The sequence below is a fragment of the Vulpes vulpes genome, chromosome 9 (genome assembly GCF_048418805.1).
Source record: "Vulpes vulpes isolate BD-2025 chromosome 9, VulVul3, whole genome shotgun sequence".
NCBI lineage: Eukaryota > Metazoa > Chordata > Mammalia > Carnivora > Canidae > Vulpes > Vulpes vulpes.
In genome coordinates this window covers 60,717,635-60,735,872 of record NC_132788.1, presented here as the reverse complement: position 1 = coordinate 60,735,872, position 18,238 = coordinate 60,717,635, and the positions used below count along the sequence as shown (strand labels likewise).

Genomic DNA, 18,238 nt, shown 5'->3' with positions numbered 1-18,238 from the left:
CAGCTGAGACCCAGCTTCCCTGCTACCCACCACCCCCAGGCAATCACCTTGTGCCTGTGCTATTTTCAAGCCCACTTGTTCCCCTCCAGGGCCATTCCCCTAACCTTGATCCAGACCCTCTCCCTTTAGTGTCCAAACTAAGGCAACCCTGCCCCATTCCACCCTTATTGTCCATTCTTCCCCCTGCAGCCAAAGAGAGTTTTCCAAAACATGTACATGATGGGGTTTCACTCCTACTTGAGATTCCACTAGGCTTCTGTTGCCCTCAGCTCCTCAGCAAGGCTCATAGTCTAGCCCTTGCTCACACCCAGCCCTGTTCTCACCCCTGCCTCTCACCCCGGCTTCTGCTACCCTGCCCTGATGTGCTGTGCTCTTCCCTGGCCTCACTGAGACTTCGTTCCAGCCTCTTGCACCTGGTGACCTTTCTGTCCCAAATGCTCCCACCTCTTCTTTGCTAATTCTCCTCCTACCCTCCAGGATCCCCTGGCTCAGTCCCATTTTCACATCCACATCATGATACTGGCCATATCCCCAGTGAGTGTCCCTGCTTTTCTCTGTCCTTATCCTCTCCATGCCTGGTTCTGTTTTCTTGTCTGCTTTCCCCATTAGAACATGAGCTCTTGGGGGCACCTGGGTGGCTCGGTGGTTGAGTGACTGCCTTCGGCTCAGGTCATGATCCTGGGTCCTGGGATCGAGTCCTGCATTGGGCTCCCATCAGGGAACCTGCTTCTCCCTCTGCCTATGTCTCTGCCTCTCTCTCTGTGTCTCTCATGAACAAATAAATAAAATCTTTTTAAAAAAAGAACATGAGCTCTTTACAGATCCCCAAGTGTAACAGTGGCACACTAAAGACACCTTGATAAGTGCTACTTGAATAAATTAATACATGTATGAAGGACATTTGTTGTGTACTATTTACGTTATACACAAAGACATGTAACATAGCTTTGGGGCATGCATTTTCCAACAGCTTTAATGTATGAAGAAGACAGGAAGGCAGCAATTTTAGTGTTACAGGGGAATCTAGGAGCTAGCATTGGGGCTGAATGTGTGGGCTTTGGAGTCAGGAGCCCTGAGTTCAAATCCCAGCTCTGCTCCTTGCTCCTGATATGACTTTGGGAAAGTTATTTAACTTCTCAGCACCTAAGTTTCTCCATCTTTGAAATGATGGTGATTGTACTTAACTTTAAGGATTGTGGGGAGGGTTAGATGATGCTTGAAAACCTATCAAAGGGAGATATTGTCATTCCCATTTTATAGATGAAGAAGCTGAGAGTCAGGTGTGATGTCCTTTACCCAAGGTTACACAGCTGGTAAGGAGCAGAGCTCAATTTAAACCCAGCCCATCTCTGTATGTGCCAAGGACTGGGGAAGCAGAGACATCATACCTCCAAGCTCTAAAATTTTAGTCTCTAGATAATAATATTCAGAAATATTCTGCATTTATGGCCTGAAAGAGATGCCTCATGAAGGATCAGCTTCCCTTCCTGGCTCATAGTAGGTGTTCAGTGTAACTCAAATAAATGCCTCCAAAGAGTTCCATCTAGTCTTCAACAATTCCCGTTCCCTGGACAGTGTCAGGAGGTCTGTTCCTTGGTCCTTTTTTTTTGCCAGGGTTTGGCAGCAAACTCTTCCTTATTCAGACCTTTCTCCTGTCCCAGCACTTCTTGGGGGAGGGTCATTAAGAAAGCTTTTTCCCAGGAAGAGCTGTGCCTTCTCCAAATCTCCGGAGTTGAGTGCCTCAGTCCCTGGACTCTCAAAGGCTGCCCTTGTGGGTTTCAAAACAACCCACAGCCCCACAGGCTGAGAACCTGGCCCCCGAGCCCCCTATCTTTAGAAACCTAAGGTCAAGTCAGCTCTGGTAAAACCTAAAGAAAATAATTTGAGGATGTTTTCAAATAGTGTCTGGTGGAACAAAAGGGTAATTCATCCTGCATAGCTTTTAGTAATCTGCTTCCCATTCTGGGAATTAGATTGTTCAATTAAGCGAGAGGGCGCCGAGGCAGGCTGCATGACTCAAAAGTTTGCAGCATCCAAAATGTGGAAGGAGAGGGGACCTGAGCCAGCTCCCTCCTGGCTGCTTTGCCTCCTTCGCTATCCCTCTACCCCCACCCCCCATGCTGTTTCCAGGTTTCAAACTCCGGTTCAGAAAACAACTACATCAACAAGAAGGCATGTGTGTATGTGCACCCCTGCTAGCTAGGGACCTCATGTAAGTGTTTCTTTAATGAAAAATTCAGAGCCTGGAGTGGACTGGGAAAAGCACACCATCTGCCCTGGCCCACTTTCTTTCCTGTGTGGACTTAGCCTTTCTCATTCACCAGCTGATGGGCATTCAGGATGCTATTGGGGGCAGTTTGCAAGGTGGTAGATATATGTCAGCTAGGAGACTCTTTATCTGGAAACCAGGTACTTGATGAGCACCCTGAGGTGCAGAATTTCAGGAGTCAGTGGGTGCATCACAGTATTTTGGGGGAGAGAAAGTCCAGCCCTTCAGTAGCTTCTCAAAGGATACCAGACACTGTCCCCAGGTCCTCTTCAAAAATACTATTCAAACGGAGTTTGTAGGTCACTCTTTCATTGCCAGGAAACTCTACTTCTGTGGTGCTCAAGCCACATGCATAAAGCAGTCCTTGGGAAAATGTGGCATAATTAAGCTTCCAGGGAGTCATATGGAAAAAATACAGATTCAGTGGGTCTGGGACAGGGTGCAGGAATTTTTGTATTTTTATCGAGCACTCCCCAAAGACTATGCTCTGAGGCATGCTGCTCTGTTATGATAATAGTCTTAAAGGTTTTATTTAATGGCCTGTAGTTTTTAAAGGAATTAAAGCCAGAGGCTACTAAGATTTAAGAAACAAAACACAAAAAATGTTGCTGGGGCACCTGGGTGGCCCAGTTGGTTAAGCATCTGACTTTTGGTTTCTGCACAGGTCATGATCTCAGGGTCTTGAGATTGAGCTGAGCACAGAGCCTATTTGAGATTTTCCCTCTCTCTCCCTCTGCGCTTCCTGTTCCTGTTCTCTCCACTCTCTCTAAAATAAATAAATCTTTAAAAAACAAAAAACAAAAAACTGTTCTAACTATGTGATTGTCTACTTCCTTAAATAACTTGGACTTTTTTTTGGTCTGACTTATACTAGTAGACGGCAAAAGTCATACATGCTTACCTTTTTGTCTGCAGTATTAATATAGTGCCTGGTACATAGTAGATGCTCAGTAAATGTGTATGTAAGTGGATTTTCCCACTTCTGGCTCTAGGTCTGAAAGCTGGCTTCCTTTCAAGTAAATCCACAGCCCAATTTTGTTTGGGGGCCTGCCTGATTTCTCCAGCAGAGACTGGGGCCGGAGGGAGCCTGTAGACCAGTGCTAATTGGTGTCATTGGGTAATTAATGCAGAATCAGGCCCTGAGCAGATTCCCAGGGAGACAGACACTGAGGAAGGCTTTCATGCTTGGTGGGATGGGAGCTGCTTGCTCAAAGGACGTTCCCAGAGAGCTGAGACAACTGGCGTGGTCCAGCAGGGGTGGTTTGGCAGCCAGAATGGGGTTCGTGGAGCGAGTTTGGAGGGGGTTTGTGTTGGTGCCATGGTTCTGCACAATATGGAGCGTGGCGAGTTTGACTTTAAAGAAACACAAACCCCAGGCATGGGCTCTGGGAGCCAGGCCTGTGTCAACCCTGAAGAATTGATGGGTTCTAAAGGAAGACTGTGGCTGGCGGCATTGGCTCAGCATAGCCAGGGGTCCTCCCCCTCTTGTGGCCTGGGTCCTCTGGGATACCCCTACTCTCAGCATGCTATTCAAGGCTCCTGGGGATACTCCTCTGTTTTCCTTTTTTGCTTTTCCCTTTTGATCTCTGTGCTCCAGTATTCTCCAGGTAACCCATGCTCTGTTTTCTGGCTATCCCCTCTGTCTAAAACAGCCTTAACTCCCTCTCTCTCCTGACTAAATTCCATCATCCTTCAAAGTTTAGCTCAAATATCACTTCTTCCAGAACGATTTCCCTGAATCTTCTACATCAGGATTGGTTGGGTTTTGCCATAATAACAAACACTTCCAAAGATCTCAGTAGTTTAAAGCAATAGAGTTGCTTTCTTACTCACGCAACATCTTTGACAAAGGGCAGCAGGAGGGCTCATGTAGTCACTTGGGAACTCAGGCTTCTAGAGGCTTCATCTTGACATATTCCCTGTCATGACAACAACAGTAGGGAAAAGGAAACATGGTGAACCACACCACCTGGCTCTGGTGCCATTGGCCAAAGCAAGTTTGATGGCCACTATTTAGTTTGGCAGGCCACTATATATAATTTCACCTGCTGAAGGAGGGACCCCGCATCCAGGATGTGTATGGACAGTCCTTCAGTCTCCCGGCAACCTCAAGATAGGCTAGATGCTTCTTGGTCTTTTCAAAGCCCCCACGCTTCCTTTGCTGTAGTCTTTGCCACTCTCACCATAAACCATCTGCTAACTGTCCTGTCTTTTCCCCTTTGAGTGAATCCACAAAGACAGAGGACTAGGTCTTACTCCTCTCTGGCACCCTCATACCCAGCCCTGGGTTTGGCTCAGAAGAAGTGCTTGGCAAAGGGTGGAGGGCAGGTAAATGAATCAGTGGCCCATCCTGCCCTTCTATAGCACTAGCTTTGCCCAGGGTGGGGTCAGGGTGGGTCTCAAGCCCCCGTGACTCTCCCTCCTCCCCTCTGCAGGCGCCGGGTCTTGGCCATCTCAGATGGGATCGAGCACATTGGGAACCTCCGCTGGGAGCTGGCTTTGTGTCTCCTGGCAGCCTGGACCATCTGCTACTTCTGCATCTGGAAGGGGACCAAATCCACAGGAAAGGTAAGAGGTGTATCATCAAGCAACTAGCCATGGGCAGGGGAGGATGTGAGCTGTCCTGTATGAGATCACAGGTGACCCAGAGAATGCCAAGGAGTTCACACTGCAAAAGTCAGCTCTTCCGTTGGGAGTTAGGAGGAGCACTAGACTGGGAGTCCACTCTGGAGCCCACAGCTAGAATCCCAGTGTACTACTTCCTTGCCACATACCTCAGGCCTATTCAGTTCTGCCTCCTGAGCCTCAGTTTGCTCATCTGTGCAATAACAAAGCCTGTCCTGTCTTATTGAGAGCTGTGCAAGGAAAGGAGAGGTAAAGTGCTTTGAAAACTGGAAGTACTAAACTATCACCATGTAGTTTTTGTGATGAAGACACATGCTCCAGATGTGTGTGAGGGCAGGAAATGCTGGCTGCCTACCCTGATAGACCCCAAGACCTCACCCACCTGGAGTCTGTGGAGGGGAGGGCAGATGCTTCCATCTTGTCGCCTCGCTGTGCCATCTGTACCCCATAGCTCTGGGGCCTGTATCCCTCAGGGAAGAGAAATGGAAGGAGGCAGCCAGCTCTCACCAGGCCTGGCTAAGAAGTTACTACAGGCACCTGGCCAGAACCTAAAGCATGACCTCACCTATGGGCCAGGGAGGCTTGAAATGTTGGGGAGCATGGGGACAACTTTAGCACAGCCATCTATACCACAAGGATCAATACAGAGGTTATACATGTAGCTCATGGACAAAGGTAGCCCACTCACATGTTTTATTTAAGAAAAGGAAGTAAAGAATTAGATGCCAACATTTGAAAATCTGGAGATTAGATTTCATGTTGAAAAAGGAAATGTGATTCTGGTATCCTTTGGAAAGTTGAAAGGTGTAAGTGCTAATTGTGGTAAATTGTGGTGAAAGGTGGGATGCCTGGGTGGCTCAGTGGTTGAGCATCTGCCTTTTACTCAGGTTGTGATCCCAAGGACCTGGGATCAAGTCCCACTTCAGGTTCCCCACAGAGAACCTGCTTCTCCCTTTGCCTATGTCTCTGTGTGTCATGAATAAATAAATAAAATCTTTAAAAAGAAAAAAAAAGTTGGAAGATTTGGCGATACTGGGCCTGCATACCTGCACAGCAGCATTTGGCTGACCTGAGCAGCAGCCACCTCCTTCTAGAGATACTCTGGTTGGCCACAGTCCCCACCATTCCCTATTGCCTTGACTATCTGGCTGAATGTCAGTGCTAATAGTTTCCTCATTTGTGCTGTTCCATTTTTTTCTTGTGGGAAAGAGAAGCTTTTCTTATTTCTGGCTAAGACCATGTCACTCCTTACCTGCCTGTTTCCAGTAGATATCACCTTCATTCTAAGCTGTTGGTTGGGTTGGGGCTAACAATCAACCTCTAAGGAAGTGGGAACTTAATAACTCTGCATCCTTTTACAAAAGATGGTTCCCTCAGCTCCCACAGGGGTAAGTGTTTGACAGGTGGACGGACCTGCTAGAGGGAACTTAGGAGAGCAGAAAACAGATACCAACAAGCCCCCATGCTATGGGGTACTAGAAAGGAATCATAATGTGCCTGGAGGATCAGAGAAAGATCTGATTTTGCTGATCCTTGCTTTCTCTAGTTTGTCTCATGAAAGCCATAGGATTTTTCCCATTTTTTCCAAATCTAATCAGTGCATTATTGACATACTTCTTTAGAGTATATACACTTTACTCCTGTTCCCCTCTTTGGTGCCTCTTCTGGCTAAAGAGGAGAATGACTTGGAGGGGTGAAGAACCAGAGTCTGTGATCTGGATTCACTTCTCAGGTCTGTCACTCATTAGCCATCACCTTAGCATGTCACTTAACTTCTGTGAGCCTCAGTTTCCTCTTCTGCAAAATAGGGATTGAAATCAGGCTTGTCTTATGGGGTGGTTGCCAGCATGAGATGCAAGGATGCATGTTCAGTGCTTAGTAGAGTTTAATTAATAGCAAGTGCTGAATAATGGTTATCTTAAAAAGTCTTGTTGTAAAGATAAAATTTATTCATTTGAGAAGTAGTTTCTGAGTATACCTAGCATTATTCAGTGGCTATCCACAGATGAATAAAACACAGCCTCTACCCTACCTAGTCAACATATGTGAGAGTACTTAATGAACTGTAAACAGGAGGGATACTATTACTGCTTCTACCACAATTAGCACTTTCTTGGGAGTCAGTGCCAAGGCCAGTGGGCTTGGCTGGGTGACAGTTGTGTGTGGTCAGGGCAACAGCCATTGGACAAGGTGTCAGTGCATACATGTGCTTGGGTTGTCCCATGTGCACATGTGGCCTTGAGTTCCTGGGCCCAGGACATAGGTCATAACAAAATTTCGGTCCTCTCAGCCCTCAGAGGGAAACTGAGTCCCATGATAGGGCCACTTGCCATCGGCTGGGCCATCGAGACTGTGTGTTGAGAATTCTTATGCAGGCACTGGGCTTCAAGAGAGGACCGGCAGGCTGCATTCTTGGAATTTTAAAAGAGGCATATGGGAAGGCATGGGAGAGAACATTCATCCACAGCCTTCTGCTCACTGCACACTCTGCCAGGCATTTTTCATTCACATTAGCACACAAAATCTGCAACCTGGAGAAATATTACCTCTATTTTATAGATGGAGACCCAGAGGCTAAGAGGCTGAGAAGCCTGGGCTGAGTTACATGAAGACTTTGTGCCTCAACACTGACCCAGAGCTGCTCCCATCTTACCTGTACTTGGACTTGATCACATTTTAGAATGTTGTGATATTTTGAGGGATGTCCTTTCACACATTCTGCTTGAGCCTACTTATTCTTGTCTCTAGTAGACATGGTAATGATGGCAGTAGTAGCAGTGCTCGTAATAGTAATGGGTAATCATCATTGAGTGCTTCTCATGCCCACTCCATCCAAATCATGAAAAAACCCCAGGCGACAGGGACAATTGTTATCTCTGTTTCCTATAAGGAAACTGAAGCTTGTGGAAATAGGTAAGTAACTTGCTTAAGGACCCTCAGGTAGGAAGCAGGCCCCAAGCCTGTGCTTTGGATGAATGTGCTGTCTTGCCTATCATCTGTGACATAGAGACAATGACAGTTTTTGATGGGCTGGTTATAAAGAGGCAGTTAATGAGATAGCTTAGCACATAGTGGATGCTCAGAGGTTGGTTGCAGCTGGATCTAGATTGTGCTTTTTCAGGAAAGTGCTGAAAACAGATGAACCAATTAAGCATTTTCCTAAAGACTCAGTTTTAGGAGCTTTTCTACCTGTTTCATGCTAAAGACCAGGGCTAGCATCCAGGCTAGGACGTGGTTTTCCAGAGCTGTGTGATTTCTTGGAAATCATCTGACCTACCCCCAACCCTTATTTTATCATTCAGGAAACTGAGGCTCAGAGAGCAGAAGGGATTTGTCCAAGGTTGCACTGTAAGTGGTAGGTGTCAGCTCAGGAACTAGAGCCTGGTGGCCCAGCTCCTCAGCTATTTATAAATGATGAGGTTCTGATAGTTTCAGGGGACCAGCAGTCCCTGATCGGCGCACAGTGTCTTCTCAGGAGAGGGGCTGATGCTTTTCTTACTGTTTATTGTTCACCTCACTTTGGATATAAGCCGAGAGTCCAAAGGTTTTTCAGGTTCTGTACAAAAACAGCTAAAAATAAACACAGGTCATCTGAGTCTTCCTGAGTGGGCAGCTGCCGCCCCTGTCTCTGGCTGTGGGGCCCTGGCCAGAGCCACTTTCATGAGGCTGTCCAAGGAAGGAGAACCCTGTCTTTCTGCTCTTGGCCAGGCCACGGATAAGTCCCAGCCTGCTTCCCATACTCAGACCTCAACAGAAAATTCTGAAATTCCATTAACCTGAGAAAAGTTTCCTGGCCCCCTCTTATACCCAAGGTCAAAACTATACCCCCAGCTTTGACTTAATTCAACAAACATGGCTCCTGCTCCTGGCAGCAGACACTGCAGGCCCAGCCAGTTAGCAGGTAACCATCTAAGTGCAGATTAGGGATCAGGTCACAGATGAGTCTGTGATAAGGTCCCAGGTGAAGGCCCAGCTACACTCCAGCAGTTTAACAGTCAGCACATGGGCTCCTACTCTTGAGTCTGCACTGGCATTAGCATTCCCCCCATGGACAGTCTCTGTGGATGTCCTTCAGTACCATCCTCTCCTGCACCCCTTTCGAGTGCTTTACAGTCCTCTGATGTCACAGAGGCCAGCATTTAGGATCTCCCCAGGGTCAGAAGAATCTGCTTTGGGCTGGAGAGACACTAACTAGGTTCCAGCTTCGGTATGTAGCAAGGGGTCACATAACTGTTCTTTTTTTCTTTTTTTTTTTTTAAGATTTTTATTTATTTATTCATGAAAGTCACAGAGAAAGAGAGAGAGAGAGAGAGGCAGAGGGAGAAGCAGGCTCCATGCAGGGAGCCCAATGTGGGACTCGATCCCGGGACTCCAGGATCACGCCCTGGGCTGAAGGCAGGTGCTAAAACACTGAGCTGCCCAGAGATTTCCCATAACTGTTCTTAATAAATATTTGTAGAATGAATGAACTCCACCTGCACCTGGGGCTCCCTGCAAGGTGCTGGGGTACAGTAGAGAGGATGGTGGGCAACCTTGTCTCCATAGAGCATACAGCCTAGAGTATCAGTGTATTAGTGCTCACATTCACAATAGAACAGTTAGAGTATTATTGCTAGCATTCACAATAGAACAGTTAAGAGAATCAGATGCTACAAATGTGAGGATTCTAAAGGCTGAGAATTGGCTCTGGAATATTGGAATATAGGATGTCGGAACTGGGAGACATCTTGGTTTTTAAGTTCAAACCCTATTTTACAAATAAGGAAGTAGAGGCCCAGAGAAGTTGTGAGGTTTGCCCAAGGCCACCCAGTTTGGAAAGAGCAGGGTGGGAATAAAGCCCAGGTCTGTCTGCTGTCCCTAAACCTAATCCTCATCTGCTCTCATGCCCCCCAGCTGGGAATTCATATGCAGGCTCAGTGTGAACACATTGATTGTAGTTCTAAGCACACAGTAGGTACTCAGAAAGCTATTTACTTCCCTAGCACAGTGTAACAGCTACAGTTTGAGCTCTGCACACTTACTTTTTTTCTCTCTTTAGGCACTATTGGAAATTCTAGAAATCTGGATTAGAAAAATAAATAAAAACTTTTCTCATTTATTTATTAAATTCTGCAAAGATGGAGGGTTCTAGGATACTTTCTTCAGGAAGACACATCCAGACTGTTTGCACCTTGTAATCTTCCGGATATCAATAGTTTTACTCTGGATAATTGAAATCAAGTGACCACCACATGGAGACATCTTTGTGATTTTCTGTCTCCTTGGTTTTATAGTTTGTTTTTATAGTTTGTTTTTATAGCAAAATAGAGGTGGAAGTACAGAGATTTCCTATATATCCCCTGCTCCTACAATATGTATAACCTCCCTCTTTAATTAAAATCCCCCACCAGAGTTGGGCATTTGCTACAATTGATAAACCCACACTGGCACATCATCATCACCCAAAGTCCATAGTTTACATGAGGGTTCACTCTTGATGATGTACATTCTGTGCATTTGGATGAATGTATAATGACATGTGTCCACCATTATAGTATCATACAGAATAGTCTCACTGCTCTAAAAATCCTTTGTGCTCCACCATTTCATCTCCCTCACACTCAGCTCCTGGCAACCACTCATCTTGTCACTGTCTCCATAGTTTCTACTTTTCCAGAATGTCATATCATTGGAACCATACAGTACGTGGCCTTTTCAGACTGGCTTCCTTCACTTAGTGACATGCATTAAGGTTCCTCCGTGTCGTTTGATGGCTTGAAAGTTCATTTCTTTTTAGCACTGAATAATATTGCATTGTCTGGATGGATGTACCACAATTTATCCATCCATTCACCTTTTTAAAAATTGGCTTATTTGAGTATAGTTGACACACATGTTACATTAGTTTCAAGCGTACAACATAGTGATTCAATATCTCTGTATGTTATGCTGTGTTCACATCTGGAGCTCCTGTCTGTCACCATAAAACACTATTATAATTCAACTATTTTCCCAGTGCTTACCTTTCATTCCTGTGACTTACTCATTCCAACCTGTATCTGCCACTCTTCACCCATTTTGCCCATCCCCCTACCTTACCTCCCCTCTGGCAACCATCAGTTTGTTCTCTGTATTTATAGGTATGGTTCTATTTTTTGTTTATTCATTGTTTTGTTTTTTAGATTTCACATATAAGTAAAATTTTAGGGCATTTATCTTTCTCTGTCAGACTTACTAGCATAATACACTCGAGGTCCATCCATATTTTTTATACACACACACACACACACACACACACACACACCACAGCTTCTTTATCCATTCATCTATTGATAGACACTTAGGTTGCTTCTATATCTTAGCTATTATAAGTAATACTGAAATAAACAAGGGTGCATATCCATTCACCTATTGACATTTTGGGTACTTCTGAGTTTGGCAATTATTAATGAAGCTGTTATAAACATTTGTGTGCAGATTTTTGTGTGGACATAAGTTTTCAACTCGTTTGGATTAAATACCAAGGAGTGTGATTGCTAGATTGTATGGTGAGTTTCGTTTTGTTTTGTTTTTAAGATTTATTTATTTATTTATTTGAGAGAGAGAGAGAGTGTGTGTGTGTGTGTGTGTGTGTGTGTGTGAATGCATGGGGTGGGTGAGGGGCAGAAGGAAAGGGAAAGAGAAACCCAAGCTGTCTCCACACCTAGCACAGAGCCTGATGCAGGGCTCAATCTCAAGATCACGACCTGAGCCAAAACCAAGAGTTGGATGCTTAACCGACTGTGCCACCCAGGCACTCCAATGAGGGTTTGTTTTGTAAGAAGCTGCCAAACTGTCTTCCAAAGTTGCTGTACCATTTTGCATTCCCACCAGCAGTTAATTACCGTTAATATTATTTTACATCCTCACCACCAGTTGGTGCTGTGAGTGTTTTGGAATTTGGCTATTCTAATAGGTGTGTAGTGGTATCTCATTGTTTTAATTTTCATTTCTCTGATGACAGATGATGCAGAGCATATTTTCATATGCTTACTTGACTTCTGTATATCTTCTTTGATTAGGTGTATGTTAAGGCCTTGGGCCCATTTTGTAATCAGGTTACTCTCTTATTGTTGACTTTAAGGGTTTTTTTTTGTGTGTGTATTTTAGTTAATAGTCCTTTATCAGATGTGTCTCTTGCAACTGTTTTCTTTCAGTCTTTGGTTTGTCGTCTCACTCTTCTTGACATGATCTTTGGCGGAACAGAAATTTTTCATTTTAAACTTTTTTTTTTAAATTTTTATTTATTTATGATAGTCACGGAGAGAGAGAGAGAGAGAGAGAGAGAGAGAGGCAGAGTCACAGGCAGAGGGAGAAGCAGGCTCCATGCACCGGGAGCCCGACGTGGGATTCGATCCCGGGTCTCCAGGATTGCGCCCTGGGCCAAAGGCAGGCGCTAAACCGATGCGCCACCCAGGGATCCCGAAATTTTTCATTTTAATGAAATATATCTTACCAAATGTATCATGGATCCTGCCATTGGTGTTGTGTCTGAAAAATCATTGCCAGGGTCCCCAAATGGCTTAGTCAGTTAAATGTCTGACTCTCAATTTTGGCTCAGGTCATGATTTCAGGGTTGTGAGTTCAAGCTTGGCATTAGGCTCCACAGTGGGCATGGAGCTTACTTAAGATTCTCTCTCTTCCTCTGTCCTGTCCCTCAACCCTCCCTCTCTAAAAATAATAATAATAAAATTAATTGCCATATCCAAAGTTACCTAGGTTTTCTCCAGTTATCTTCCAAGAGCTTTATAGTTTTGTGTTTCATATTAGGTCTGTGATCATTTTGAGTTAATTTTTGTGAATGATGTAAATAAGGTCTGTGTCTAGATCTATTTATTTTTTACATGTAGATGTCCATTTGTTGAAAAGATCAACTTTTCTCTGGCCTTTTTTTTTTTTTTTGGTTTTTGTTTTATTATTCATCAGCCAAATTCATCTTGATCCATTCATTCCTCCCTGGTCTCATAAACCTGAAATTGCCAGGTCATTTTTGATAACTTCTCCCTTTATATCTCATCCAGTTATTGACCAAGTCTCCTTTTGTAATATCCCTGGCAAACATCCTGTCCTCTCCATTTTTGTTGTCCATCTATCTACTCCCTCACCTGCACACGTAGCTCCCTAGTACCTTCAGAGTGAAAACTGCTCTTAGAATTTCCCGTTTGTACAAACTTATTGCTGACATGCAGAAAAATACAAATGAAATACAATGTTTTCTATGAAACAGCAATTTCAAATAAATTATCTGTGTTACTATCTTCATTCTATTTTATCAGATGACAGCATGTGAAGCAATGTCATAGTTTTGCAATATTTTCCCAATACCTCTATGCATATTTGTTGAAGATGAAAAAAATCTGGTCATTACTAGCTGTCCTTCTTTTGTAGCTTTGCTAAACCTTAGTCTAATTCAGGGATTAGCCAAATCAGGCCAATGGCCTGTTTTTGTAAATAAAGTTTTATTGGAACACAGCCACATCCATTCCTGTAAGCATTGTCTGTGGCTGCTCTTGTGCTACAAAAGCAGCAGAGTTGAATGGTTGTGACAGAGACTCTGTGATCCGCAAAGCCTAAAATATTCATTCTCTGGTACAGAAAACATTTGTGGATCTGCAATCTATTTAACTCATGCAGACTCTTTGCCATTTAACGAGAAACTAACATAAAAAGCTGTCACCCAAAGCATGGCCCGTTTAAAACACTGCAAAACTACGATGATAATTGCAATGGAGAGCTCTTCTGAAAGATCCTTAAAATCTCACCCCAGGCTTCTTAGCCCCAAAATGTGCTATTTATTGTATCCAAATGCTCACTTGCTATAGATGTTGCTCATTCACTCATTCATTCATCCAGTAAGTGTCTTTTGCACACTTACTGTGTGCTGGGTACCAGGCTGGGGCTCTTTTCAATGGTGAATGATCCAGACCATGGAGCTTATGGCTTGGGCGGGGAGATGGAGAATGAACAAGTCACACAAATTCTATGTGTGGAAGAAAAACAGACCTGGGAGAGGAAAGAATGAGGGCAGAGGAACCCCTCAGAGGAGTCAGAGAAGGGTTTTGTCAAGAAGAGTATCCCATCATCAAAGGGAAGGACAAGAAGGGATTGGCCAGGTGAGCAGCACATGTAAAATTCTCAAATGGAAAGGACCTGGCAAATGTACAGTCAAGCAAATTGGGGCCCACACAGAATCAGTGGTGGCAGGAGATGGGACAGAGGAGATTGGCAGTAGACAGACCTCCCAGGCCATAGGGCAAGGTCAGGATTTTATTCTGAGTGTGATGGAGAGCCCCTGAGAGTTCTTTTTTTTTATTTTTCTTTTTCCCCTGAGAGTTCTTAAGCATGAGTAGTATAATATGATTTTCGTCCTTAAAAGCTGTCTCTGGCTGCTTGTTGCATATGGATGGGTGGGAGTCAGAGAGGCTACAAGGAGCCCTGTTAGCAGGTGACCAAGGTGGAGGTGACAGTGGAATAGAGAGAAGTGTCATGTTGGATGCCTTTGGGTATGGCATCCTTGTTGTGGGGCCAGAAGGTGCACAGGGGTTCAAGACCTTGCATCCTTTGACTTTTGAATGGGCGTGGCTTGCCCCAGCCTCTGGCCTGGATACTCTGAGATACTCTGCCCTCCACAGGCAGCTGTCCTGCCCACCGGATAGTCAGGGTGTCCCCTCATGCTGTCCCCCACTCCCTCCCCAGCTGGCTCCTGTTCTTTGCTCTCTCCTCTGCCCAATTTCTTCTTCTGTCCTCCTCCTCGGTGGATGATTTATGGATTTTTCCCCCTCGTTTCCTGGTCTCCAGGAGCAGAGGTTGGGAGGGGAGGGCACTGCAAAAACAATTCTGGTCCCTTCCCCGCCTCCTACTTACTATTGCCACTTTAAAGGAAGCTGCAGGATTAGCTGAGATTTTAAGAAGAATCCTGCCTTTTCACTGCTTTGGGGCTCTGTTTTTATTCTTTTCAGAGCTCCAGGACACCAAGGCAGGAGAAAAGAAAACACACACACACACACACACACACACACACACTCACACAGAAACAGCTGCAAATAGCCCTGAATTGATTTTTTTCCTTTCCCTTCCTTCATTCACCAGCAAGTAGAGGAATTGGAGGTGGCACAAGGACTCTTAAACAGCCCGTGTCATCTGCATGATGATAATAGGAAAGCAAATGCTTTAAGTGGCACTTTGTTTGATCTAGGCCTTGTTCTAAAGCCCTCACAACATTAACCCACTGAGTCCTCACAGCAACCCTCAGAGAAAGGTATAACTGTTACTCCCATTTTGCAGATGAGAAAACCAAAGATCACGGGGCTTAAGTTATGTGCCCTAAGATCTTGGGGGACCAGAGTGTATTGGGATAGAGAAGGAGTGGGGTGGGGCCCCTGGGCAGGTGAGGGCACCTACTCCAGGCAGCCTGCCCTAGAGCTGCCTCATGGAGGCACAGTCCAGAGGGGCCATTGGAGGCTCCTCCCTGGAGTGTGTGCCTTTTTTCTCCATCGGCACCCCCCACACACCCCACAATCAAGGCGGTTTGGAACCGCCAGCAGGGAAAGGACCAGGAGCCCCACACAGAAAATTTATTCTTCAGGAGCACCCTGTAAAGTGGCTAATGGATTCAATGAGGCATAAAGCAGGAGTAAAGGGGGCAGGGGAAATAAAAGGGAAAGATGTGTGAAAGGGAAGAGAACAGGCCCAGAGAGGGAACTGGGCAGCGCTGTCTCTCGGCCCTCAAGTGGCCTTTGTTGCAGCCCGAAGCAAGTGGGGACGGCGTTGGTGGCAGGGCTCTCCCAGTGGCCCGGCTGATGTCTGCATTCAGAGAGGAAACTAGAGCGCTCATGAGATGCATGCAGAGAGCCCAGGCGGCCCGCGCAGGGAGATCCCTGCCCTCAGGCCCCCAGAACCTGAGGACACCCGAAGCCGCTGCCGAGGGGTTTTTGTGCCCAGTTGGGAGTGCTTCTCCCACAACTGTGGTTTGGGGAGAGCCATAGATTGTCACATTAAGTCAAAAGAGTTTAGCATCTTGATTCAACCCTTTCTTTGGCCTTGAATGACAGCGCTTCACCTTTAGCGGGAACCCTGGCAGCGAGGAAGGTTGGAAAGGAGGGAAGCTTTGTGACTCAGTAATACCGTCTTTATTAAAGCACAAAGGCCCCCCAAAGTCCGAGTGGTTGCTGGATGGGAGGGGTTCTGGAGGGCTGGCCGCCTCCTGAGAAAGCCTGCTGGAGCACACTGCAAGGGGGACCGGGGTGGGGGCAGCAGGCACTGTTAACCCTTGTGGAGCAGAGCACCTCTGGGTACCTGGCACTCTGTGGAGCGCGCCCACTTGTGTGGCCTCCCTGGGAAATGGGAACCCACCCTCCCAAAGTGGCAGGCATAGAAGAGTCAAAGTGGCTTCACTCTCAATGTGAGAGACCAAGTGCAGTGCTTTTGGAGAACTAAACCAGAAGTGAGTCGGTACTTATTTTATGCCTGTTGAATATTAGCAGTCCTAGGCACTCACTGCTGTGTATCCTGCCTTCAAGAATCTGGCAAAGGGGATGAAGATGGCAATGAAGAAGAATAAAATGAGCTGCCGTTCTACTCTATCACTTACCAACTGTGTGATACAGTGCAGGCCACCATGACCTTCTAGCTGTTGACACACTTCATCTCTCAGGGCCTCAGTTTCCTCTTGTGTCAAGGTTAGCAGGACAAGTGCAGTGACAGGTCAGTGGTTGTGCTGGTGTCACTAGTGAGAGATCAATTGAGTCAGGAGGGCCTGGCAGCCAGAGCATGTGGTAGGGGAAGGAGGACATGGGGTCAGCATGTCTAGGAGGCTCCAGGCAGGGATGAGAGGGTGATGAGCACAGGCCCAAAAGGGTGTTCAGGGGGAATGCTGAGAGATGATGTGAGCCTGGGTAGACTGTGGGGTGAATGGCTAAGTGGTGGACTGGCAAGTTACAGAGCACCTGCTTGCTATTGGCCTGGCAGTAATTGGCTAGCTCAGTCTAGTCTAGTCAGAATTGACAGGGAGCCCCTGTCTTCCTCCATAATCCTTCGATCCTCCCTCCCCATCCCTGTTACCACTGTGTCCATCAGCATTCACCTAGAGCAGCAGAACCAGGAGGAGACACAGAGACTTCATGCGAGGCATTGGTGATTATGGGGCAAGTCTGTGAAGTCTGTATTGCAGGCTATCAAGAAGGGCAGACTGCAGTTTGTCAGCCCACAGGCACCAGTTCTTCCTTAGGGAAACCTGGTTCCTGCTCCTAAGGCCTTGTAACTGATTGAATCAGACCCACTCAGATCATCTGGAATGATCTCTCAAACTCAAAGTTAGCCGATGGTGGACCTTAATCACATCTACAAAACACCTTCACAGCAACCCATGCATTGGTGTTTGAAATATGTGACTGTAGTCTAGCTACCTTGCATGTTCTAGAGTCTTTCCAGTGCTCTCCTCCAGTGATATCCTATCTACACCTGGTTGATGGCACAGGGGCTACCCTGCCAGGCACCCTGCCCAGGCTGATTATCCACCACTGCCGGACTCGGCTTCCTTAACCATGGCTTTCATTGCATGACTTCTTTGAGAATGAAGACCAGTCTCCCCAGGTTGTTCACATACATGTCTAACCATAGTTTATACCTCATTTCATCATAATGTGCTGTAATTCAATATTGTACATTTTCCTTTTTTAAAATACATTTTTAAAATATATTCATTTGAGAGAGGGCACAAGCAGGAGCAGAGGGAGAGGGAGGAACAAGCTCCCCACTGAACAAGGAGGAGTGGGGCTCAGTCCCAGGACCCTAGGATTATGTGGGGCTCAGTCCCAGGACCCTAGGATTATGACGTGAGCCGAAGGCAGACGCTTAACCCTCTGAGTCGCCCAGGTGCGCCCCTGTACAGTTTTCATTTAACAGTCCTTCACAAAGTGTGTGCCCCCATTTTGCCAAAAGATGATTTTTAAATTCCGTTGAGTATATATCCCATGAATAAGGTATTCCATGACTGTTGGGCTCTTAGGATACTTAACAGTTTTTCTCCATCATTGAAAATGCCAAAGGAAATACTTTATTCATATGGTTTTCCTTCCCCATGGGAGGTCATTTTGATAGGAAGGTTAAAAGCTGTGAAACCTCTATCAAAATCACCAGTCTCATCCACCCAGAAAACCTCTGTCCACTACCTGCCTCCCCCAGCAAGACAGACACCCCTCCACCATCTCTCCCCTCACGTCTGGTTGCCTTCCCTCCTGCCCTGACATTCTGCCCATGGTTGAAGGTCCAGCTTGAATCCCACCCTGGCATTTAGGAAATGCTAGCATTGGATGGAAGAGATTTAAG

The 18,238-nt window shown here is 45.9% G+C and overlaps 1 protein-coding gene across 1 annotated transcript in view; it reads left to right on the top strand.

The window, feature by feature from the left end:
* The window catches only part of SLC6A11 (solute carrier family 6 member 11), a 127,993-nt gene that overhangs the window by 23,690 nt on the left and 86,065 nt on the right, over positions 1-18,238 (top strand). Inside the window, exon 5 of the mRNA XM_026016942.2 lies at positions 4,705-4,837. Coding sequence (XP_025872727.2) covers positions 4,705-4,837 — 133 coding nt within the window. The remainder of the gene's footprint in view (positions 1-4,704; positions 4,838-18,238) is intronic.